General features: G+C 41.6%; 1 protein-coding gene across 2 annotated transcripts in view; it reads left to right on the top strand.

The window, feature by feature from the left end:
* Positions 1-19,575, top strand: part of grin2da (glutamate receptor, ionotropic, N-methyl D-aspartate 2D, a) — a 300,423-nt gene extending 280,848 nt beyond the window's left edge. For both annotated transcript variants that reach the window (XM_023271461.3, XM_023271462.3), the window contains exons 17-19: positions 1,909-1,970; positions 3,448-3,618; positions 13,955-19,575. In XM_023271461.3, the coding sequence (XP_023127229.1) occupies positions 1,909-1,970; positions 3,448-3,618; positions 13,955-17,110 (3,389 nt within the window). In that variant the 3' untranslated portion in view covers positions 17,111-19,575. The remainder of the gene's footprint in view (positions 1-1,908; positions 1,971-3,447; positions 3,619-13,954) is intronic.
* Positions 19,576-23,396: the final 3,821 nt, after the last annotated feature.

The raw sequence follows: 23,396 nt of genomic DNA, 5'->3' as shown, positions 1-23,396 counted from the left end.
ACCGCATCATTGCATTTCAGCTGTTAGTTTTAATTTCATACCATGAATTGTTCATAACCTGGTTACCACGGTGATCTCTGTGTGATGAATCGTATAAATGCCTGGATTTCTGATTTTCTGCTGCTAGGAGCTCCTGTTCTTCCGCCAGTTTTCCGCGTGTCTCCGTACATGTTGTTAGAAAACGGGCTGTTTCATGCTTGACGCATTCGCGAGGTCCATGCGACTCAGTGTGGAAGAATTACATCATTTTAACAGCCACGCCCCCTCACACAGCCCTTCTCAAGTGGAAAATTCATGTGCCGTGCACCTCCAAATTTTTCTAACAATGCGGATGGAGACATGCAAAAAACTGGAGGAAGAACAGGAGCTCCTAGCAGCAGAAGTTCAGAAATACAGGCATTTATACAATTCATCAAACAGAGATCACCGTGGTAACCAGGTTATGAACAATTCATGGTATGAGATTAAAACTAACTGCTGAAATGCAGCTATTTGGTAAAATGCCATGTTGTAAGCAGTGTAAACAATGGCAAACTTCTTCTACTCTAGTTTAGTACTGTGGAAGATGTGTGTTTGCGATACACTGCCCCCTGCAGTTTGGGAACAGACGACACATGGAGTATAAAGCCAAACAGGTTCTCTCGAGTGGATTTCCAAGCGTCTCATTTCCGCTCGTCACGTTCTTGCGGAATGCATAACCCAGCCTAAATTTTGAGGTGCATGACATGAAATTTTCTGCTTGAGAAGGGCTGTGTGATGGGGCGTGGCTGTTGAAATAACATAATTCGTCCGCACCGAGCTGCACGGACCTCGCAGATGCATCAAGCATAAAACAAGCTTTTGACTGGGACATCTCCAGAGTGTGTACAGTGGCAGATCCGGAGTGTGTTTTCAAGACTGTGTGTGCTAAAAAGTCGTCTGCAACCCGGTCATGCACACCCGTCTGCATAAGTCTGTCTGTGCATGTGAAGGAAAAGCATGATTCCCCTCCCTCTGCCTCATTCTTTTTGATTAATGCATTAATGGCCGGCACTGAGAGTCCCATTACGCTGCAGCTCAGAGTGCGCATCGCATGTGTGTCTGCTAGTTTGAGCTGCAAGCGTAATGTTTGTGTGCACTTCCCTTGGTCCTTTCATCTCCAATGTGCCGTCGCATCGCTCTGCCCTCAGTGTTCCCGCCTCTGACACCAGACCATTTCACAACCCGCTTCAAAGGCTCCTCTCTCTTCCAGTTGCTGTCTCTAATTCCCCACTTTCTCCTTCCAATCTAATAACTTCTGCTGCAAATGGCCTTTAAATCTTTCGCTCGCTGCCTTTCCCCAACATTCTAATGATTCATTCGTACTTTGTAGGTCTGCGCCAGCAATTTGTAACACCAGTAGCACACACGCACTATTCTTTGGGCTTTATTAAATGCTTGTAAAATGTACACCAGGCACTATATGGTCACAAAAATCTTATCTTTATGGTATGTTTGCGCCCTCCTTTTAAACAATTTACCAACAAGCTTCCACTCTCCTCCTCGTTTCTCTCTATCATGCTACATTTCATCATCCCTCCCTCTCTTCCGTCTTAACAATATTCCTCCTCTCCGTCCTCATTCTCTCTTTTCCTTCTCAGCTTTCCTTCTCTTGCTTCTTTTTTCTCTCCCACAGGGGATCAAACACCTTTGCTCTCATACCAAAGTGGCAGTAATCCCCTTTTTAAGTTTACTCCTTTGCTGCCGTATCATTTTAAGTCCTTCTCTCCAATTGTCTCCTGCTCCTCTCATCCCACAGCTTCCTTTTCTCAAGTGCCTTTGCCTTTTCTTCCTCCCTGCTGTATACAGTAGCTCTTTCCTCTGAATGTTAGAGCTGCTTCTCTTCTTTTTGACTTTCTTGTTTTCCCTTTTCTACCTTTTCTCTTGCAGATGAGATCGACATGTTGGAGCGTCTCTGGTTGTCTGGTATCTGCCACAATGATAAGATTGAGGTATGTTGTCTTACAGCTTTTTTCCATCAACCTGTTACACATTCATCTTCTCCACTGATTTCATAGTAAACTAATCACAGTAATGCTAGTAAATAAGTCAGTAAGTAATAAAGTGAGATTAGGGCTGCATAATATTGGCAAAAACACAATTGTAATATTTTGTTTCCCTGCAATATCTATATCAATGTGTAAAAATACAGGAATTTTCACCAGATGACTTTAACAACCCTAGATTTTAGAATGATGAAGGTGGTTTTGTAGCTTGTAGCAAAAAAACATTTGCAAGACCTCCTGACAGGGTACCTGTTTTTGATGAACATCATCCTTTCTTAAGCTGAAATTTTCTAGTGCATACATGGAGACAAGCTCTGTATCTTTTAAATTACGTTAAATAAAAACTCAGTGAGAATCCTTAAATCAGACTGAATGATGTTCTACCAGACAGACTTCTCCTGTAGATAGTCATGGGAAATAAGAATGGTGCAACTTTCTTCTTGGACGAAGCAGCAAAAAAGTGATAGCCTGATGTGTTTTGAGTTGATTTGCCTTCCCTCACATTGCACTTCCTGCAATATAGCTGTTGCACATGTACATATTGCAGTGTTGATGCTGAAATTATGTATTTTGCAGCTCTAAGTAAGATATTTCTCAGACAACCTGGTCCAATAAGCGCCATTGATCCTATTGCAATCCCTGACCAATCACTCTGTTAGCGTTCTGCAGAGGTTTTGCTGGTGGTCGTGCTGTCAGATCTCTAGATATCACCAAAACAATCATCGAACTAACTTAAATTTTCATAATCATCTTATGTACAGCACCTATAACCAGCCTGTGTTACTCCTGAAGAAAAATACCACACCAGGTTCTGGAGGAAAGAGCCTAAAGTACTTTCAACTCTATGTGAAATGACAGTAATTCAGTATACAAAAACATTTCCTCCTGCTCTTCAGTTACCTTAATTGTGTGTGTATATCTTTACAAAGAGAGAATTTTTCCAACGTTAAAGCTACTGAATGTAAAACAAACCCTATACATGCCGGGCACGAATGCCTCCACAGGAACCCAAAGCTTTGATATAAAGTATTAACTGTTATTGATTGGATGGTGAATGCTGCCTGACTGCAGCTCTGAATGTTGAAAGTACATAAATTAAACTGTCTGGAAACCTCTTTGTTTGACACAAAATAGACATTTTGTGGTGACTGACGGGTTTTTGGTCTTTGCATCAGTGTTTTGGCTCTAAAATATCACAGATGGGCGCTCTGACACCCAGTGACAGCAAAAAATTCTCAGCCGTACTGTTGGTTGTAATTAACTTTGTATCGGCTGTCGGGGAGACAAATTGCCCCTCATTAGAAATAAATACAGTCTCCTGTCTCATCTCTGTTCCTGTGATTATATTTTCGTTTTACCTATTTTTCCATTTCCTTTTATCTTCTCTCTGTATTAATATTTTCTGTCTTTTCCCTTCGTCCAGGTGATGAGCAGTAAGCTAGACATTGACAACATGGCAGGGGTCTTCTACATGCTGCTGGTGGCCATGGGCCTCAGCCTCCTGGTATTTGCTTGGGAGCATCTGGTGTACTGGAAACTACGGCACTGTGTTAAGAGATCTGGTGGGATGGATTTCCTCTTGGCTCTCAGCAGGGTAAGAGACACATTCATCCCTCCAAAAACATTTCACAGACAGAGAAAATACATATTTAAATGAGGTCCTAACTTTAGGACCCTTCACAATAACCATCATCTCTGTTCTGTTTCTGTTTAACTGCGGAAAAAGAGTCACCCAGTCGTGGATTCCTGGCGTAAAGTTAATTAGGTTCTCAACAGAGTGTGAAGAAAGCTGATAGCAGAAACAGATGCCAGACAAACACGACTTTTGCCTGGTGATTTTTCTTTGAAAAGATCTTGCACCAAAATATTGCCAACAAATGAAGTTAGACAGTTTGCCTGAAACTTTTTACAAAGCTCCGTGTCAGAAAGTAGATGTGCAAAGAGTTCCTTTGTGTTCAAGCGTACAAAATTTGCAACCTCATGGCAGCATATACAGTCAGAAAAGACGTTGGTTAAAGGTAAAGTCTGCAGAAAGATTATCAATACTTACTGGGTGTGTGTCCATATGAACCAAATCTCCATAAAGTTCCCCTCCCAGACATCTGCTGATCAGTGTATCTTTGCCATTGGTTTCACTGCACCTAACCAATCATATCTTAGATTTGTTAGCCTGAAAACCCAAAAAATGGAGAAGAAGCTTCAAACATTTAGTGAAAGTTGTATTTTAACCCAAATCATGACATTTTATCTAACTCTAACCAAGTAATTTAGCTCATTCTTAACCTTAACTAAGATTCTAAATTGTAAAAGTGTCTAATAAAGCATAATTTATTATTAAGATTTCCTAAACCTAACCATTTTTGTGCCACAAACATAACCAGAAAGCAAATGAAAACCAAAAGTATAAAGAAAACAAAACAAAAACTTAATTCAGAGATTGGTGCTGTCTTTGTTCTCTGTAAAAATCTGGTCGCTGGTTTATGTCACCATCTACTCTCCCTGCCTCTGAACTATTACTCTGTCACTAACTCATAATGTTAAAGAGTCTTATTTTATCCCAAACCATGACATTTTCCTAATCTTAACCAAATAATTTTGGAACTTAATCATAACTAAGATTCTAACACCTTAAAGGTATCTAATAAAATGTGGTGTTTTCCTTAACATAACCATTTTTGTGCTTAAACCTGACCAAAAGCCTGAGTAAAAACTGTGAAGAAAGAAAGGAAATAAAACCTTAATTCAGAGACTAATGGTCTCTCGTCAATCACGACAAGTGAACTCTGGCCTTTTGGGTGAAAATCTGGTTGCTCTTCGAACTCAGGCACTGTTGCTGCCATCTAACAGGTCGCCAGTTACATTTCTTTCGAGAAAAAAAAAAAACATTATGTTCCCTTCTAAATGTATCTGAGAACTAGTTTAGTTGTATCGGAACATAATTTTGTGTAGACTGGGTTGTCATACAGTATTTTTCTATGGCAGAAAAGTGCTTGATAGGGTGAAGAGGTTGCTTCATCTAAAAAGTGCTCCCATGCTGTAGGTGGATTTTGTGCTTAAGACAACAATATCTACAAACCTATCATCACTCTAATCATCAGTGCATGATAAATTAGCGTTACCCCTCAATATATCCTACAGCTATGCGATATATCATGACCTCAACAAACTACTCATCCATGTTCTTGGTAACCAGGGTGACTTGTCACACCAATATGGTTAGTTATCTTAAAAAAACAGCAATCATGACAAACTAAAGACTTTCTGAAAGAGATTTTCAACTCAAAAAAGTCACAGAAAAGGTGGAGTGCTTGGAAAAAAAAAACACCAGGTGGAGCACGTTTTCTTGGGAAGGCCACTTATGCTCACAACAGTTTGAATCAAAAACAGCTATAAGAACACAGGGTGTTAGACAGCAATGATGAGCCACATTTACCATTACTACCTAGACACTAAACATGCTGGAATAGTGTTGTGGGGATGGATCCAAGCTACGCTGTTACATTAGCAAGGACTGCATAGGAACTCCAAACACTCATAGAACATACAGCTAGCGGTGCGTGAGTATATATTTACCTGATCTGATGAAAAACTGTACGGAATCCGAATTTTTGGCTCCACCTTTAATCTTCAGACTCACCACATAAAATGCTTTATCCACAGAATAGACCTCTCACAAGTTACTTCAGACTCTTAAGCAAGATGCAACCTAGAATCCTGCATAAAGTCCCAGACAAAGCTTTCAATATTTCACTAGGGATTTAGTGCATCAGGCATTTCACACCAGAACATAATTTAATAAACCGTGTGCTTTCCACGGGCTCAGGTTAATTAAACTGTGGAAATGTGGAAATATGTCAAATGAAAACATTAGAGAGGTGTATGAAAGCTACTTAGAATGCATCTCATGCTGCCTTATGCGGTAACTTGGGATGGACTGTATGTGTGCTGGCTGCATTTTCTTTTCCATTTCTCAGATTTATTTCAACAAAACGTACAGTCTTTCCTCACCAGATGTAAAAAAAAAAAATAATCAAATGTTCTTCCAGGGACTGAGAAAACCAGCTCAGAGGCATAGGAGTTTTTAAATTCCTATTTCAGCAGCAGATCTCACTGATTTGCAAACCCTCAACCTGAGAAAGAAAAACTAATGAGTGAAATAAGGTGCAGATTCATCACAGAGTGCTTGAGGAGCACTGGTAAAGTGATTTATGCCGAGCAGATGTTGGGATAGACTGGAACTATTGGGATCCCTCTGTGGAAATGGAGTGATAACAAATGAACATCCCTCACTGATTGCAGCCACAAGGTCCACTTTACTCAGACAAATGGCGATATAGACGGAAGAAGGTTAATGAACAGACACAATTAAGATATGGATTGTACGAAAGTAGGTGCCACTTAGATCACTACTTGTTTCTGGCACTCAGCAGGGACAAAAGGAGGGGGTTAGAGCCAAAAAAAAGGGGGGGAATCAATGATGTGTATCCTTGGCATGATTCCACAGAGAGCCCAAAGGGTCCAGGGCAGACTGATCACTTTGTTGTTGCACAGCTATTTTCTTTTAGTGCCAATAGAGCTTCTGTAAGTTCAGTTTAGTGTCATGAAAATATTAGTGCAGATGCTGGAGTGAAAGAAGCAAGAGGGAAGTGATGGGAGCAAGGGGAGGTATCAAAGGGGGATGGAAGAGCGATGGACGGGGAGGAAAAAGCGAACAAGACAGTAAAAGAGGGAGGCTGTGAGATAAGAAGAAAGCAGCCGAGGAGACAGCTGGAGGTTCGGATGGCAGAGGTAGTGAAGTATAGCGAGTGTTGGAAGGGGAGGCAGGAAGGAGGTGAAGGAGGGAATGAAAGCATAGGGACAGAAAGGAAGAGGGAGGGCAGAGGTGAGGTGGAGAGGAGGGAAGAGTGTTGAAGTGGGAAACAGGCTTCATGGAGCACTGCAGAGATATTCTCATTTGTCAGGAGACGCTGTGATACTCAAAGTGTCAGCACTGCTGGTTGTAAGAGTAACACAACCACGCCGGAATGGCAACAATAGATTGTGATTTATGGCCTCCTCCTTCAAGACAATACCGTGAAAGTGGCTAATTTATGTTGAGTGGATGAGTGTTGTAATTACACTATAAAAAGAAAGGAACATTGCGGTGCTTAGTTCTGACATTATGCCTCCAACATATGAACAGACTCATCAAGTGGAGCGAAATCAAGACTACTTTTGGCAAGACAGAATCATTGTTCTTGCATAAAAGAATCGGCAATTCAAACTATGTAGTACGTTAATGGTGCATCAGGAAGTAGTGCACCAACTCGGGTGTGCTCATGGGGAAGCAGATGGGAACAAAATGGAGGCCATGGTGCAACAATTTGCTAAAATGCTAATGATAGTTTACAGCGAGAAAAACAAAAGCAGAAGAAAACCAAGGGTTTGGTTAAGAAAATGGTTGGGCTGATGTGATCAGAATGGTTTGTCTGTTATTCAGCTAGAACTGGATGTGGGATTTTAATTACAGATTTACCAATATGAGTTTTTCAGGGCCGATGCCAATACTCAAGAAAGACAGAGAGCTAATATTTGAAACCAATTAACATTATATATTATATATCAACAGAGAACATCACTAGATTTCTTTATTAGTAGAATCAGAATCAGCTTTAATGGCCAAGTACGTGCACAACATACAAGGAATTTGGTTTCGTCTGTTGGTGTCACCCTAGGAATATGAAAGAGAATAAAAGTAAAGAAACTATAGAAAGAGGAACAAGGAGGGAAAAATAGCAATAAAATTAGATATAACTCAATATATACAGAAAGAGTAGAACAGAATATGTACGACAGAAACAAGATTGATAGATTGGGACTAAACAGTTTGTTTCCTGCTTTTATGTGTGCTGTTCTTCTGTTTTCTGAAACTTTTACTGTTCTCACTTTTTAGTCCACTAAGTCCCAGATCTTAAAGCATTATTTCTTACTGTTTTCTAGACACTGTTTCAGGCTAATCTTAGCCACTAGCCATTAGCATAGCTTTAGTCACTGTTAAAAGTACTCGCAATGGCTGTGCTTTTTGCTCAGACGTGTCTGTCAGGCATATCTTGGTTTAAAAGGATGTTATAGATACACCAGATAGCGTTAGCTACAGGCTAAAACCTCTTAGTGGTAGCATTAGCCTAGCACCACCGCTAAAATACACTCCAGTTGCACCTACACCAGAGAGTGGATTATTCTTGCTGTTTTTGGTGTAAATTATTATTTTCAATGAAACAGGGACGGACACAGGGCATGATAGTGAAAGACTGTAGTGTTTTTACACCTTTAGCAACACATGCTACCTCGCAGCTCCGCTAATGAACTGGAGCTGCTCCACTCAGGAAAGCTGCTCATCTGTCTGTATGTAAACAGTAGCCCTCAATGCTGATTGGCTGTTACTTTTAACCTGTAACAGCCAATCAGATCATTCTGTTCATTCATTGCTTGAGACCGCAGAGTGACTATAGACAGAAGGACCGCTACATCAGAGCCGAAATAGCACATCTATTTTTATTTTATTAGTAATCAACATTTATGATACAGATAAATGCCATATACTGGTCACCCCAATATCTCTCAGGCTAATATCTGTAGCTAAAGTTAGCCTCAGGGGATTGAAGTTTTAGCATTGCTCAGCAACAATGTCTGCCCCTCCAGGCACTAGCGTGATGTTGCAGAGGCTGAGGATGAGGCCAGATGAGACTGTAAGCAGATCAGAAGGTTTCAGTCTGGATCTGTAAAACCATCACATTGCCAAATAATCTGGACCAATATCAGTTCAGACCAAGATCACAGACCAGATTTCTCCTCTGATTGGTAAGAGGGTGATCAGCCTGAAACACCTGTAGCGTGAACCCAACTTCTTAGCTAATGTCCTGAAACACAAGGTAGTCATTTTGGTGCTAGTTAATGATACAAACGTGTATTTCAGCACAGGTTAATAAAATATGTTAAAACATCACTACATAGAACCTTATAACCCTGTTTGCTCAAGGGGCGCTGTAGTGTAGTTGACCCCACCTTCCTAACAAGTTGGGATATTCAAAAGGACAAAATTTCCTCTTGCAGAGAGAAATAATGGCATCAAAAGAAAAAAAATACTGTGCATATCAAGTTTGAAGTAAACATACAACATACCTATGTACAACCAAATTTCTACATAAAGAAAAAATAGAACAATGAAATTGGTCGTCTAGCCCTGTGTTATGGGGCATTTTTTGCTTCTACTTCACTGTAAGATCACTTTTCACTGCAAAATAAAGTCCTGAACTTCCATGGATTCTGCCCTACTATTGATAGAAGTAGAGAGAAGTGAACAATGTCTTCTGTGTAGCTTGACACCATAGTAATGCCATGAATCATAAAAATGTACAAACAAATGGTGTCATTTTGGCAATTTTTTTTTTCTTTTTGTTGATGTACGTCATCCTTTTCAAACCTGCCAGTAAGTTTTAGGGTTCAGAAGGATATGAGATAAAATCAGGAACTTCAAGAGGACGATCAGTATTTTACAAAAGGGATACCTAATGTTCAATAGTAATCTTTCATTTAGACTTGCACCCTTTCCCAACCAACAGCATTCACATAAAATTGTGCTTCAAGTCCAGCTTGAATTTGCCAGGTTAAGTCAGGTTGAGCTCTTGTGTGTGCACTGAAACAAGGCTGAAGTGCCATTTCTTGAACACCTGGATAATTCACAGTGACCATCTGGGTGAAAATCCATTGTGTCCTTTGCAGCCTCTGATTTCCATGCAGATATTCTCTGTCTGGCTTCCATGCATTTCCTTTGGAGTGCAATTTCTCCAACAGTTTTTCTTGCACAAGAAAACTCTTATCTTTACAGTTCCTCATTCTGAGTATAAAAACATCAATTTTATGCGACCGACCCCCCCCCCAAAAAAAAAAATCCAGTTAGCTTCTATCTCCAAAGCTACATGCTGTGCTTGCTTTAAAGTCTCTGCAGCTGGCCTTCGCAGCTTCCTTTAACCCAATCAGTGACTCACCCGAGTTTCAATTTCACAGTGTGCTGCGCCCCGTGCACTGGAGACTGTGATAGCACTTCTTGCCACTGGGACTGCTGATTCATGTGTCCGGAAGGACCATTATTACAGTCTCTCTCCCAGATCCGTGTCCCGGGAGGGAACAGTGATTTACAAGAGGCCCCACACATTCTGTCATTAAGATGTGACAGATATCGGTGGGTCATATGAATCATTTTCACATACGAGGAATAATAGAGTTTTTGTGATTTACATGGCGCTTCCTGATCCTGCTAATTGAGTCCCATCTATCTACAGAGAGGTGTAAATATGAAAAAGGAAGAGAAACAGCACCCAGGCACAGCAGAGACAGGACTGCTCATCTGACAGGAACTTTAAAATCGATTGGCTCTGTGTGGGATTTTAAATTTGAAAAGAAAATTTCTTTCATTTCCTGTTTTCTTCACATGAAGTAATGCTGACTGTTGCTGCAGAGATGGAAAAGCGTTTTCCTCAGTTCATTAAAACCAAGTCAGAACAATCTTATTTAAACTTGAGTGGCAGAAAATACCAGCGGAAAGACACATGAAAATGACAGCATCTGATCTAATATGTCCAAGTTAGACGCAACTACAGGACTCGCCATGAAAAAATAACACTTTATTTAAAATGATACAACTCAGCCTGACATTAAATGTAGTTCCAATCATCATCAGTATCGTCAGGGAGTGTGCTGATGTACATATTGTACTTTTCTTTACAACAGAAGTCTTCCTTTAAAGGCATTTTTGGCATTAAGATAATTATTTCTTAAGACAACTAAAAGGAACTTTGCCTGTGCAGGTACCAGTAAAAATTAATAATAAACTTGAGATATAAAATGTCTTGATTCTTGTGCATTTACCTCTTTATTTCAGGATAGAGACTCATATTTCTAAAGTGTTCTCTCAAGAAGTTGATCTCCAAAAAATTGATGTTCTCACTGTGCCAGTCGTTCTGTGTCTCCTACAAAGAGAAGGGAACAATAGTGCAACTCACCTAAAGGTTTAGGACCTTGAATCAGGTCTGTTTTTTGTTGAAATGTACTTTAGTTAAAATCAAGGAAAACAAACATATTAATCTTCATTTGTGCACTTGAAGAAAAAAAGACAGCGTGGACACATGAAGCTGCTTTTTGTTTCAGATAGATAGATGCTTTATTTGTCATTGCACATTTTCATATACAACGAAATTTCATTTGAGCTGCCCTGCCAATGACAGCTCAGGATGCTGTGCAGTGCTGCACGCACCTTTCTTGAGGAAAAAAAGAAAAGGACATGTAGGGATCTGGGTCGGGATAGCAGAGGGTAAAAGAAAAAAAAAGGCTCGTTGTACCAAATGAAACCTCCAATGTTGGGAAATTCAATTTGAGAAGGAATTGACCTGAATTTCAGTTAAGCAAACAAACTGGCAGCTGAAAGAAAAAGCCCTTTCTGCTTGGAATGCAGCATCAGGCAGCATTTGTTGTATTTGCACAATGAGAGAATAGGTTTTGTTGCTTTTACTCTCCCCTGTTGTTTTGACTCCTCTCCAGAAGCTGTATACTCTCTGCAGACACCTCCCTCTACAATTGTTTTTCACAGGGCTTTTGGAGAAAACGCAGCCCTGTTCTGAGTGACACTTTGTTTGCTGAAAGCTTTGTTTTCTTTGATAGAGTGAGAATTGACACTCCAAGAAGCCTGGTAAACTCAGTCCAAAGTTTTTCCAAAACTCTCATTAATATTTAATGGTCAGCACACCATGTTGTCTGCCTTTAGACGAGATGTGGTGGCACAGAGAACCTTAGGTAGAGGGAAACCACCTACAGCGATTTCCCAGCATGCTCAGGATGAATAAAGGCTTCTTTTTCAGAATGAAATCTATTTTTGTTTGCAATTTATTGAGCTGACAAAATTGCACCCTCTGTATTTATTCAATCCACTGAAAAAAAGATAAATGACTATATATAGTTGTAAAAAGTTGTAGCTCAGACAAGTTTAAAGCTTTTTTTTCTTTTCCTCACATTTAACTGGATCCTCGTAGGGTATTTATCGTAGCTGCTTGAAGGCATTATGTGTGAGAAAGTCAAGCAAGTTAAATGTTGCAACTATAACATTAAAATTACTTGCCTAATGTTGTGTAGTTCCCATTTGTGGCAGTAAAGCAGCTCTTACTCTTCAGGGCATGGACCTGGGACCTGTGGTGGTGTTCTTTGGTGTCTGGCATTGGATTTATTGGGTCCCGTGGGTTGCAGGGTCGGACTTTTTCCAGCACATCTTGTGGCTACTCAGTGAGATTGAGATCTGGGGAATTCAGAGTCCAAGGTAACACCTTGGGCTCTTCTTTGTGTCCCTCAAACTATTCCTAAGCAATTTTTGTAGTATGTCAGGGTACATTGTTCTGCTGGTGGAGGCTGCTGCTCTTATGTCAGTGCTCCGTGTAAAGATGCACTTGTTCTAGAATAATGTTTGTGTAGATTTTTAGTCTTTCAGGTCATAGCAGTCATAGGGGCTTCAGTAGAAACCAACTGGACTTCTCTTTTAGGTTCCTGAAGATGATAATGTATATCTAGGTGCTATGTGTCATAGTAACATCCACAAAAATCGTGAGGCTTTGCATTGTAACAACATGATGAGCTTCATTCACTTAAGGTCAGTTTATGCTGTATGTATCCACATGGGTATATAATGTAACATGATGTAAATTTCATCTTTCACTCGAATCCGCAAGGATCTGTGGAAACCCCTCTGTGAAGGTCTACATGGACTGTCATTATTGCATGCTAGGAAAACAAATACCACTTTGACAGAAATGTTTCATATGAGGAGAGATCGTCCGAGGTGATTCTCCATCATCCACACCTTTATAATTCATCGTTAAAAGCTTTGTATTGAAGTCGTAGCTGCCTAACTTTGGAGATGCTTTGATTTGTACATGCTTTCCAATGATGGAGCTCAAACACAATTAGAAGCCCTAATTTCTCCAGAATTCCTGTGACAGCCACTGTGCTCAACACACCTCAGTTATAATCGCATTAACACAATGCAGCAGCACAATCTATAAACAACTACTGAATACTCGTGTTTGTCTCTGTTCAACATGAGAAGTGGTGCGACCATCCACTTAGCAGACCGATGTACTTACTATAGGATGAACAGAGCCACGAGCTCATCTGCTGTCCACTTTCAAAGCCCACATTGGTCTGTGTGCATGGATGCGCAAAATATGAATTGTCCCTTAACCTGTCAGGTCTTTTTTTTATGCTGTGGTTGATCTGGGTACATGTGTTAGTTACTTTTTTACTGCCAATGTTTGATCACTTAAGAAATGAGACCTTCCTGGATTGTCTCGGTCGTCTATAACAGCCTGTGGAATGATTTCTATGTAAAGAAAACAAAATGTAAATCTAATTGACATTCTGCAGTTTACCATTAATTATATTTTTGTGCAGCTTAGATTGACTCTGTAATTAGCAGGTTATTTGTGTATTCTATATTTTTCTCACATAGTATTAATCAAAGCACTTTCTCGCTTGTCAGTTAAACAAAAACACTAATTTTAATCTGAAGTGTGATGATCACTGTCTTTTAGTGGGAATAATTACAAATTGTGGGTGTGCTGGGACAAGGTAATTGAAAGAAAAATTAATGGAAGAACCGATCTGCTACTTTCAAAACATTTCAACTTTTTTATAGTAAAGACTGCATCAGTGATTTTTATGTCCTTCTTTCTGAAGATAGCTTTTATATGGTTTGTGTGGAGATCAGATCAAAGCTACTCTATGGGTTTCCTTTTCAAAATTGGGGATGTCAGGCTCTCTCTGTCTCTGACACATACACACAGTTCCTTCTTATCATACTTGGCAGCCTGCTGGTCTAATTACAATCTCTCTGTTATCTCTCCACCCAGGGGATGTACAGCTGCTGCCAGTTTGAGGATGAGACCACTCCAGGAGGGAGCAAAAGCACTTTGCCCCAGTACCACACTGTGACCACCATGCCTGCTGCACCCCAACAACATCTTGTTACAGCCACAGTAAACAACACGACTGCCATTGCCATGGTGCAGCAGCAACAGCAGCAAAAGCACCACCAACAGCAACAGGGACAGACTTATACTACCATGCTACCCGGATCACCGCCAAATACTGGACACTCAGCAATGGCTCTGGGTCCCTCAAATAGCCCCTTACTGGAAGGCCCTATGCCTTGTTCCACCTTCTTGCCCCGCCATGACCGCCGACTGGCTGTAGTTGATCGCTGGAACAGACAAAAGCCAGAGAAAATCACGAGCGGAGGCAGTGGTGGAGGCGTGGGTGTTGGGGGAATAGCAGGAGGGATCACTGAAATACAGGCCCAGCAGCAGATCCTTGGACAGCACTGGAGCCTGCAAGGAGGAGTTGCAGGTGGAGCAGGGGCAGGAGGTGACACAGGGCTAGATGAATATAAGCGCTACTATGGTCCTATAGATCCAGAAGGGTTAGGCGCTAACTCAGACCAACAGATAGGGGGCCCCCAGCAGACTCCCAAAGCAAATCCTCGAGGCCCCAAAGCCTCAGGAATGCCAAGGCTGCCACCTAAAGGCCCACAACAAGGCCCCACACACTTAATCCCCAAGCCTCCTCCACCAATCCCATCTTCTCCACGAAGGCCTCCCTTTTGGAGGCGAGGAAGCCTCGCTCAGGCAAGGAGAAAAGGCTCAGGAGGTCCCCTATATGAGAATATACTCCCTCTGGGGAGGCGAGGAGGTGGGAGGTATGGAGCAAGTGATGGAGGTGGAAGGAGAGGGCGTCGTCCCCCTCCACCACCTCCTCTTCCTGTCCCCCTTTCCTCCCCAACACACACCCCAACTACTCCCTCCTCACCATGCCGTTTCTACTCCTCCTGCTCCAGTGCCTCATCTTCTTCCTCATCCTCCACGTCATCCTCTTCCTCTTCTTCATCGTCTGTGTCGCTTTCTCGGTCAAATTCTCCCTCTTCTTGCACCAGTGACAGCTCCTATAACTCCTCGCTGAGTTTCCGGTATCGAGCAGGTGATTTTACGGTAGATGACGACTACGACTCAGATCTTCTCACAGAGGAGTCCAGCCTCCTCCTGGGGTCTCGGAGGAAGATTCGTTCGCGCCGCATGTCATCGCGCTCACTGCCATGCAGCCCACCGCCTCCGCCGATCCCACCACGCAAACCACGTCCTCAGAGAGAGTACGGCCGAGAGAGGACAAGCAGCCAACTGGCCCAGTTACAGGAGTGGTGGGCATCGTGGGGTGACCGAGAGCGAGGGAGGGCAGGAACAACAAGTCGAGGAGATGGAGTGGGCAGGGAGGAGAAGAGACACCACAAGGAGAGGGAGCGTGAGAGGAAGAGGAGGAAGAAGGGGCGAAAGAAGAAGAAGAGGGAGGAGAGGGAGAGAGAAAGGGAGCGAAAGCGACGCAAAGCCAAAAAGAAGAGAAAGAAAGATGACAAGATGAGAAAGAGAGAGCGGAAGAGGTCAGAGCAGGAGGGAGCAGATCCTGAAAAACGAGAAGAGCTTAAATCAGGGACACCAGACTATCCATCGTACCCACCCCTGAGGCGGGAGTCCTTTCGGAAAAAGAGTGAGAGCTCAATCAGGAGCTATGGTTGGAACATCCCAGGAGAGGATGAAAGGAAAGAGAGGGAGGACAAAGAGAGAGATGACGGTGAGGACAGCCGAGGAAAGGAAAGACACCACAGGCGGAGGAACAGCAAGCATTATCAGAGCTCTAGCAGTAAGCCGTCTACATCTGTCAAGTTCTGGGGAGGGGGCAACCCATCCTCCGACGCCATTCCATCTGCCTTCCTGCCCTTGTTGCCTGTCTCCTCTAAAAGGAGGAAGAGTAAAAGTTCAGACAGGGATGCTGTCGGAATGGAAGGAGAGAGGAGGCCACTACTGGGACGAAATGAAAGAGGTGAGATGCACTCCAAGGAGGGGTTGTCCTTCCATGAGTGGGAGTCTGAAGTAGAGGATGAAGAAGACGATTCAGAGCAGGAGAGGAGGAAAGCAGAGCATGGTAAGAGGCGTGGAGGAGGAAGGACAATGTCCGATGAGGAGCGGGAACGTGATAAAGTAGTCGGGATATATTCTGATGACGATGGTTCCTCGGGAGAGTTTGGGAAGTTTGAGAGGTACTGGGAAGATCATGAAGGTAGAGCAGTGGGAGGAATTGGAGGGGGTGGCTGGTTTTTCAGTACCTATCCCTCCAGAGATAAAGCTGGCAGCATAAACAGCAGAGATGACCTGTTCCTGGAGCGAGGAGAAAGGTGGGGAACAGCAGAGAGTGGGTGGGGGTCTAGTGCAGGTGGAGGAGGAGATGGAGGAGAGAGAGGTTGGGGATCGGGGTCACACTGGCCACCACCTCCTCTAACACCACCACCTCCCCGACGATACTGGTCAGTGGACAAGCTCCACATACAGGACGAGAAGAAGAGTAAACGCAAGTCCAAGGACAAGGCAAGAGGGCATGCCGGCTGTTCCTCCTGTCATTCCCCTCGACACCATCCACACTCTCATTCCTCCAAATGGGCTCGCGTAACTTCACGAAGCCAGGAAGAGCTGTACCACCACTGCCAGAGTTTTGGTGGTCCCTTGAAGTCGAAACATGACTCCTCATCCTCATCCAAACCAGATCGATCACAGAATCCATCTAAATCTGGCAGCCAGTCAAACCTCAGCATCCATCAGCGGACACAGAGAACAGAAAGGGATCGAGATCGAGGAAGACAACCGTCCCCACCTTCAGCCCTTATATCTAACCTGCCACCCTCTCTGCCTGCCCTTCCAGCTCCTCCATCCTCATCTCACTCTATCCACGTCCCTCCCCCAGCTTCGTCCTCGTCTGTATCCTCTCCCTCCGTGGTCTCGTCCACGCCGGGGGCACCCCAAGCCTCCTCCATGGCTTCGTCAAGTGCCAAACTACAGTACCAGAGACTGCGCTCAGTACCCCAACCCCAGAGGTTTCCTCAGTCTCCTCACTTACCCCTCAAAGCCAAGAGCCTTTGCTCGCGACGGGGCTCAGCCCATTTCTCCAGCGTGGAGAGCGAGGTCTGAAGTTCAACAAGGTATCAGAAGTCATAAGAGAGCCCTGCGAGGCTGACTCCAAGCAGGTGATCTGGATTTGAATTTGCTTGACAGCAAACATGGCTACACAGTCAAGTCGGTACAGTACACGCACTGAGCCCTTTCCTAAAGTTCTGCACAAACCAACCAGAAAGCCAAACAAACCCAGTGGGGTAGGTCAAAGGAAAACAGGCACAATCTTGTGTTTACTGTTGTTTCCTTCTGTTCCTCTCAGTATGTGAAAGACAACAGCCACAGCAACTACTTGCATTCTGAACAGAGTTAACCAATACACAAAAAGCAAATCAGACATCAAAAGTGGTACAACTGAAGGAGACTCCTTTGCTATAGTAAGTAAAGGGCTTTGGATGTTGAAGCCAAGCAGTAGTTTGTATTCAGAGGATTCTTAATGCTTACTGAGGGCTCAGGAACTTTGTAGTACTGTATGCCTGCTGCTCTCGGAAGCCTTTAACACAGAAAAATGTTCTTATTTTTTCCTTTAAACCAATCACTTACCCCAATTTTCCTTTTCCTTAACAAACTGTTTACACCCCCACTGAACTGTGACGCCCGTCCGAGGCACCTTTTGTTGTGTATGATCAATATCTTCTTGTTTAAAGTGAGAGGAGGATGATAACCATCTTGTCCTCTCTGGTATCCATTGCTTTCCTTGTGTTCCTTTCCCTCTCTTCTCTGCCCTCGACTCCCTTATTTTTCTTCGTTTCTCTTTCTATTTTTCTACTCTTTCGCCACCATATTAACAAGCAAGCCTATCTTCTCCTCATCTCTCTTGTCACCTCCTCTCCTGTCCTCCCCTCTTGGCTCCTCTCCTTGATGTGATGATTGTGTGTGTCTGTGCTTTTCTGTGTTTGTATTCTTGACAACAGGGTAAGTCAACTGTGACTGATATTCTACTGGCTAAATGAAAAGCTGAGTGCCAAACTTAAATAGAGCTCGACATCAATCTGTGCAACGTTCGCAGCTGTGTTTCCTTTCCATTTAAATATGTGCACATGCTAATACATACACAGACACACACACACATAATTGCATACATATAAAAGTGCCCACAAGCACTCACATACAAGAACATGTGCACGTGATCAAGTCAGTTCATCTGTTCTCTTTCTTGAGCAATACATTAGTCACCCCTCTGTTCTTGTTAAGGCTTTATACTTTGAAACCTTTACTTTCCTTCTGTGTTGTAGTTGTTGTTATTGATGGTGTTCTATATATCAAGACATGTATTAAATCTAATACAATGTAAGCACTGTGCCATACTATTCAAGCTTGTGTGCACATGAAACATTCTCTCTCAACTACCTAACTACGACAACGGAGGCAGTGTCTGTTCCCTCCCTGTACTTGACTGAATGTAAAGTCAGCCACCAACAAGTGTGCTGCACCAACAATTAAGACACTTGAAGATGGAACTTGTAGCATTTCTGACGGTTAGCGTGCATGATGCAGAAATAGGGACGGAGTTAACTTCAGCTATTATCGACGTAGCCTGATAGCCGGTATGCTCACCTTGCAGGGTAACTCCAAGTAGTTGCTAATAAAGAAGTAGAGCTGCAATGGTTTAGAAATGATTTTGTTGATCTGTTTGCATTTAGTTTTCACCTGCAAGAGGGTCAGTTGGCACCAAGGCTAGAATGCCGGAAAGATTCGCAAAACTAATCAACTTAGGTTTGCTTGCTGTGAAGCATGAGAGAGGCGCGTAATATGATAGGTGGCGCTACACAGATTGTTAGACAAGGTGCAGGGAAATAAATACTTACAGCCTTATGCTAATTGCTCCTGCCATATGTTTTGTGTAAAATATGACAGTATGTATTTTAATCAACATGTCTGGACCGTACGATGAGACGGGATTGATTGGTGCCAAATTAGCTATAGTGTGAGTGCCGTTTTGATGTCAAAGAGACTGTGCCTGTGTTGGATGCTAGCAGATGGTTTCCGAAGAGGTGTCAGATCTGACTGGTTATGTATGAAAGACACAGTAGCACCTCCTGTGATAGTTTTTTTTTTTTAAAGTATTTCTCACCTTGTAAATGTGTAACCAAGAGCTATAGCTTTTTAAATCCATGACCAAGCTGTCACCAGCAGTTACACTCCGATGTCAAGCAGTTTAGAGTAGTCAGTTCTAATTATCAACCATAGAATTTAGCGTCAGGACACCGGACATCAGTGAAGTACTAGAGATGAGGAAAGAGCCGCTGGCACAACACTGTTTGTCTGTTTTCAGTTGGTCAAAATGCCTGAGCCATCTTTCCCGTAAGTCTGGTCAGCTCATGTTGTTTGCCTGGAACTGCATCTGAGCCATAATTTACTTCAGCTGAAGAAAACAAGAAGAGAACTTAAGTTTTTAACATAAAATTGTTGTGTAGAGTTTGTCTGACTTTCTTTAAGAAAAAAAAAAAATATATATATATATATGTGTGTGTGTGTGTGTATATATATATATATATATATATATATATATATATATATATATATATATATATATATATTTGTGGCGGTGGGTAGCATTAGAAAAAATTGTTGTTTAGCGTCTTGATATTTGGGGGATATTGTTTCTCATTCCATCCCATTCTTCAGTTCAGAACAGAGATTTACTTCCCTCAAAAAGACAGTTCAGTTCTTATTACAATCAGTGACTAACACAAAATTCAGTGAAACCAGAAAAACCAACAAGTGTAATATGCCTCCGTGCATTCACGCCTCATGGAACTGAAGTTTGCTGCCTCACATCCAAGCAGAAGTTTGGGCTCATTAGGATTTCTGAGTGTCAAAGCTGTTGCTAAAACACTACAGCGTCAGCAAGAAGCCTGTAACAGCACACTGTCTCGGTAGACAGCAGCTGCTAGTGGTGTGAACACAAAGTTTGGGTGTTTCCCCAGGAAAAAAAAATAAACCGCCGATCTTTCCTTCTTTCCCCTCGCCTCTTTCTCCTCATGTCTATCCATTGTATTGGTGCGTGTCTGCAATTGTAAAGCTGGTCTGTTTTTAAAAAAGAAGAGTACCTGTGGATATATTTATTTCATCTAAAAAAGAAAATAGCATATCTAAATATATATGATAGTATATTTCAAGACTCTAAGATCTATGTTATATAAGTTTGTCTACTAAATTTACGGTATTATCTCAATGAATATGTCTTTTTTGTCTGTTTGTCTGTCTCTCCTTGTCTCGAAACCTCCTGCCCAGCTCCCTACCCCCCAGCGAAAACAGAGACCAGTATGTAACTGTGTTTTTGCTCACTTAAGACCAACCATCCGCCTCCATTAGCTATCTACTGTAGCTAATGCTAAGAGTTCAACTAAAGTGACAACGTGGAGGGGTGTGCGAGTGTCTTATGACCGTGTCACTGTAGCAGTGGTGGCGTGTGTTTGTCTACCCAGAGGGGCCTTTATTTTTGGTTTGGGCTACAGATTAACGACTAATTAAACCTTTTATGGATACAGCAGCTTTTACCACAACTCTCACTTGTGTAGGGTTCGCATTGTCGACCCTCTTTTGGGTTCACCGGACCCGCCAGTTTCTACTGTAGTGTACAGTGAGGTGACCTCTTTGAAACACAATGTAGCGAGCAGCACAGGCTTTTTTGGTTTGTTTCTTTTGCATCTCTTAGTAGCTGTATTACTCTTACGAAACATGCACAGCTACCCCTGCCAACCAACCTATATGGTATATATAAGGAATTTGATATATGTACATAGTGTGTTGTATTTGCCACGCTGCTGTGCTGTAAAACAAAAAAAGAAAAAAAGAATTATACACTACGAACACACGGTTTCTTTCTTAATTTTACAAAACTGGTAAAGCTATTATGACACATGTCAGGGGCAGAGCTGAATCTGCTCACTGGTGTGGTTTCCACTAAGGCCAAAAGTGGCCAAACCAGGGCTTTCAGTTTTTTAATCATCACATTTAACAAATTAAATAACAAAAACACTCAGTATCCCCACTTTTTTCCAGCAGGGAATTGGCTAGAACATGGAAACAACATTTCCTGAGGTCTTTCCTTGTGCCCAATTTGTTCATACATGTGTTTACAGTACTTTAAATCCATGATAAGTTGGTATGGTCGAATATAAATCCTTTTCCCAAACAGCTTTTAACGATATTTGAAGCATTTAGTGGTTCTGAGCCCTGGCAAGCCCAGTTTTAGCCTGCAGTGGAAGCACATCCACAGTTTTTGCCTGTACGCCTCTGAACAATGTCTCAAGGCCTTGTATTAATTCTGCTGTATTGACTGACTGTATGGGATGATGGCTGGTTGTACTGCATTCTATTGTCAGCACCTCTCACTCACACACACACACACACACACACACACACACACACACACAAACACAGTCAGACTCACATATACACACATACACACAGATGTGGTATGATGCCGCCACCACCCTGCTTTAGCCACATCTGCCAGCAGTGATGACAATACTGTGCTGTACTACAAGCAGGATGAAAATAAAAAGATGATTTTAATAAAGAACTCAAGTGACTGAGTTTTATTTTACTGGATGGATGAGTGGGAAGAGATTTTGCTTTTGTATTGAAAAAATCTGGCTGGCACTCGCTCAAAGTCCTTTAAACACATGTTCAAAACAGACTTTGGTAAACAAAATGTAACAATTTCACATCAGTACAGCTAACTGCAGCGACTATACTGACTGAAGCAACACCTCTCTGTTACTCTATTGACTGTTTGACTTTCCATACACTTCTTTAAAAAAACACTATAAAATTTTAAAGAAAACAAATTACTGACTTTTTATTTTACAGATTTTTAAGAAAAGAAAAACAACAAAATTACAAACCCTGTGAATTTACATGCATAATATAAAATACTTTTTGAAACCTGTAACCATGAATATCCATAAAATGTGCATTTTCTTAAAGACAATGGGAATAAATTGGTAAAATACATTCACAAGTTCTGTTCAAAACAAAAAAGGTTCAGTTTATTTCTGTAATAACATTTCCTGACATAATTAATTAATAGAAAAAAAAAAACATTGGTTCTGGAATTTTATATAAACTTGTGTGGTAAATAGAAGATCCAAAGTTGTTTAAATCAATCCAACTGGACTTTAAAGTCTCTTAAAGTCCACTTGGATTGATTTAAACAACTTTGGATAACCATGACCTGGATGAATGAGAAACTACACAGACGGTAAATAGAAGAGTTCTTGTACAAAGAAAAGTTAAATTGATGTGTTTTCATCAGTGTATATTAAATGTGTTTCTATATTATTCTGTATTAACATTATATATTGTAGGTAACTTTATTGTTTTTACACGTGTAAATAAGCTTCATTAAACAATCTCATGTAAAATTAAGCCTAGAAGTTGTATTTTATTTATAGGAAATTTTATGAGATGGTAATGTTCTGCTATTACACGGTATTTCTTTCGGCACCTCAGCTGCTGGAAAATGACAGTTTCTGTCATTAATTTCTGTATGTGTTAAAGCAGACCTCTGGTAATGATATGTTGTAGCTTTGCTAAGTTTAACTCTACGATCACATAGAAAGTTAACTCTCAAAACAATCTACATAAATGTAAGTTTGACTTAAAATGTCACAACAATAAATGTAATTATGTCCTGAAAAGATTTTTTTTAAACTCGTTGTCTTTCAGTGATATTCTCAATATGACTCCACATATAAACCTAGAAGTCTTTCCGGTAATCTAACAACCATTTAATTATTTAATCCTTTTTTCACCTGTCTTTTCCCTTCTGTCATTCTCCATCTGTCCACCAGATGTCCTCACTTCTTTCTGTGCCTGTCTAGTCATCTTCCACCTGGATTAAGCCCTGCCCACTCACACACCTGTTTCTAGTTTCCCCAGAATTTAAACCAGTCTGTATGCAAGCCACATGCAGCGACTCCTTGTTAGTTCATGTTGTTGACTCCTGTTCCTGCCACCTTAACTGTTACCTGTACGGCCTCGCAAAACTGAATTTTAACCTTCTGTTAGCTACTTTATATGACTGACTGTGCACCCTTGCCATTAACGTTTATCCAAAAGCAAATGTTTGGCTCCGTTTTTGTGATTGTGGATGTTCATTTACTGCAGTGCACTGAAATTGTAATTCGATTTTAAACTTATAATTTTATGTACTTTCAAGAACTTTTTCAACAGTTTATTTCTGAAAGTTTTACCTCAAAAAAAGACACAAAGATATAATCTAGCAGTTCAATATGCACAACTGATGCACCAGTGAACACATCAGTAAAGCTCAGTAAACAGCAGTCCAGTT

This window comes from Amphiprion ocellaris, chromosome 15 (genome assembly GCF_022539595.1).
Source record: "Amphiprion ocellaris isolate individual 3 ecotype Okinawa chromosome 15, ASM2253959v1, whole genome shotgun sequence".
Classification (NCBI taxonomy): Eukaryota; Metazoa; Chordata; class Actinopteri; family Pomacentridae; genus Amphiprion; species Amphiprion ocellaris.
Note: the sequence above shows the minus strand (reverse complement) of the source record. Positions and strands in the feature narration are given on the sequence as shown.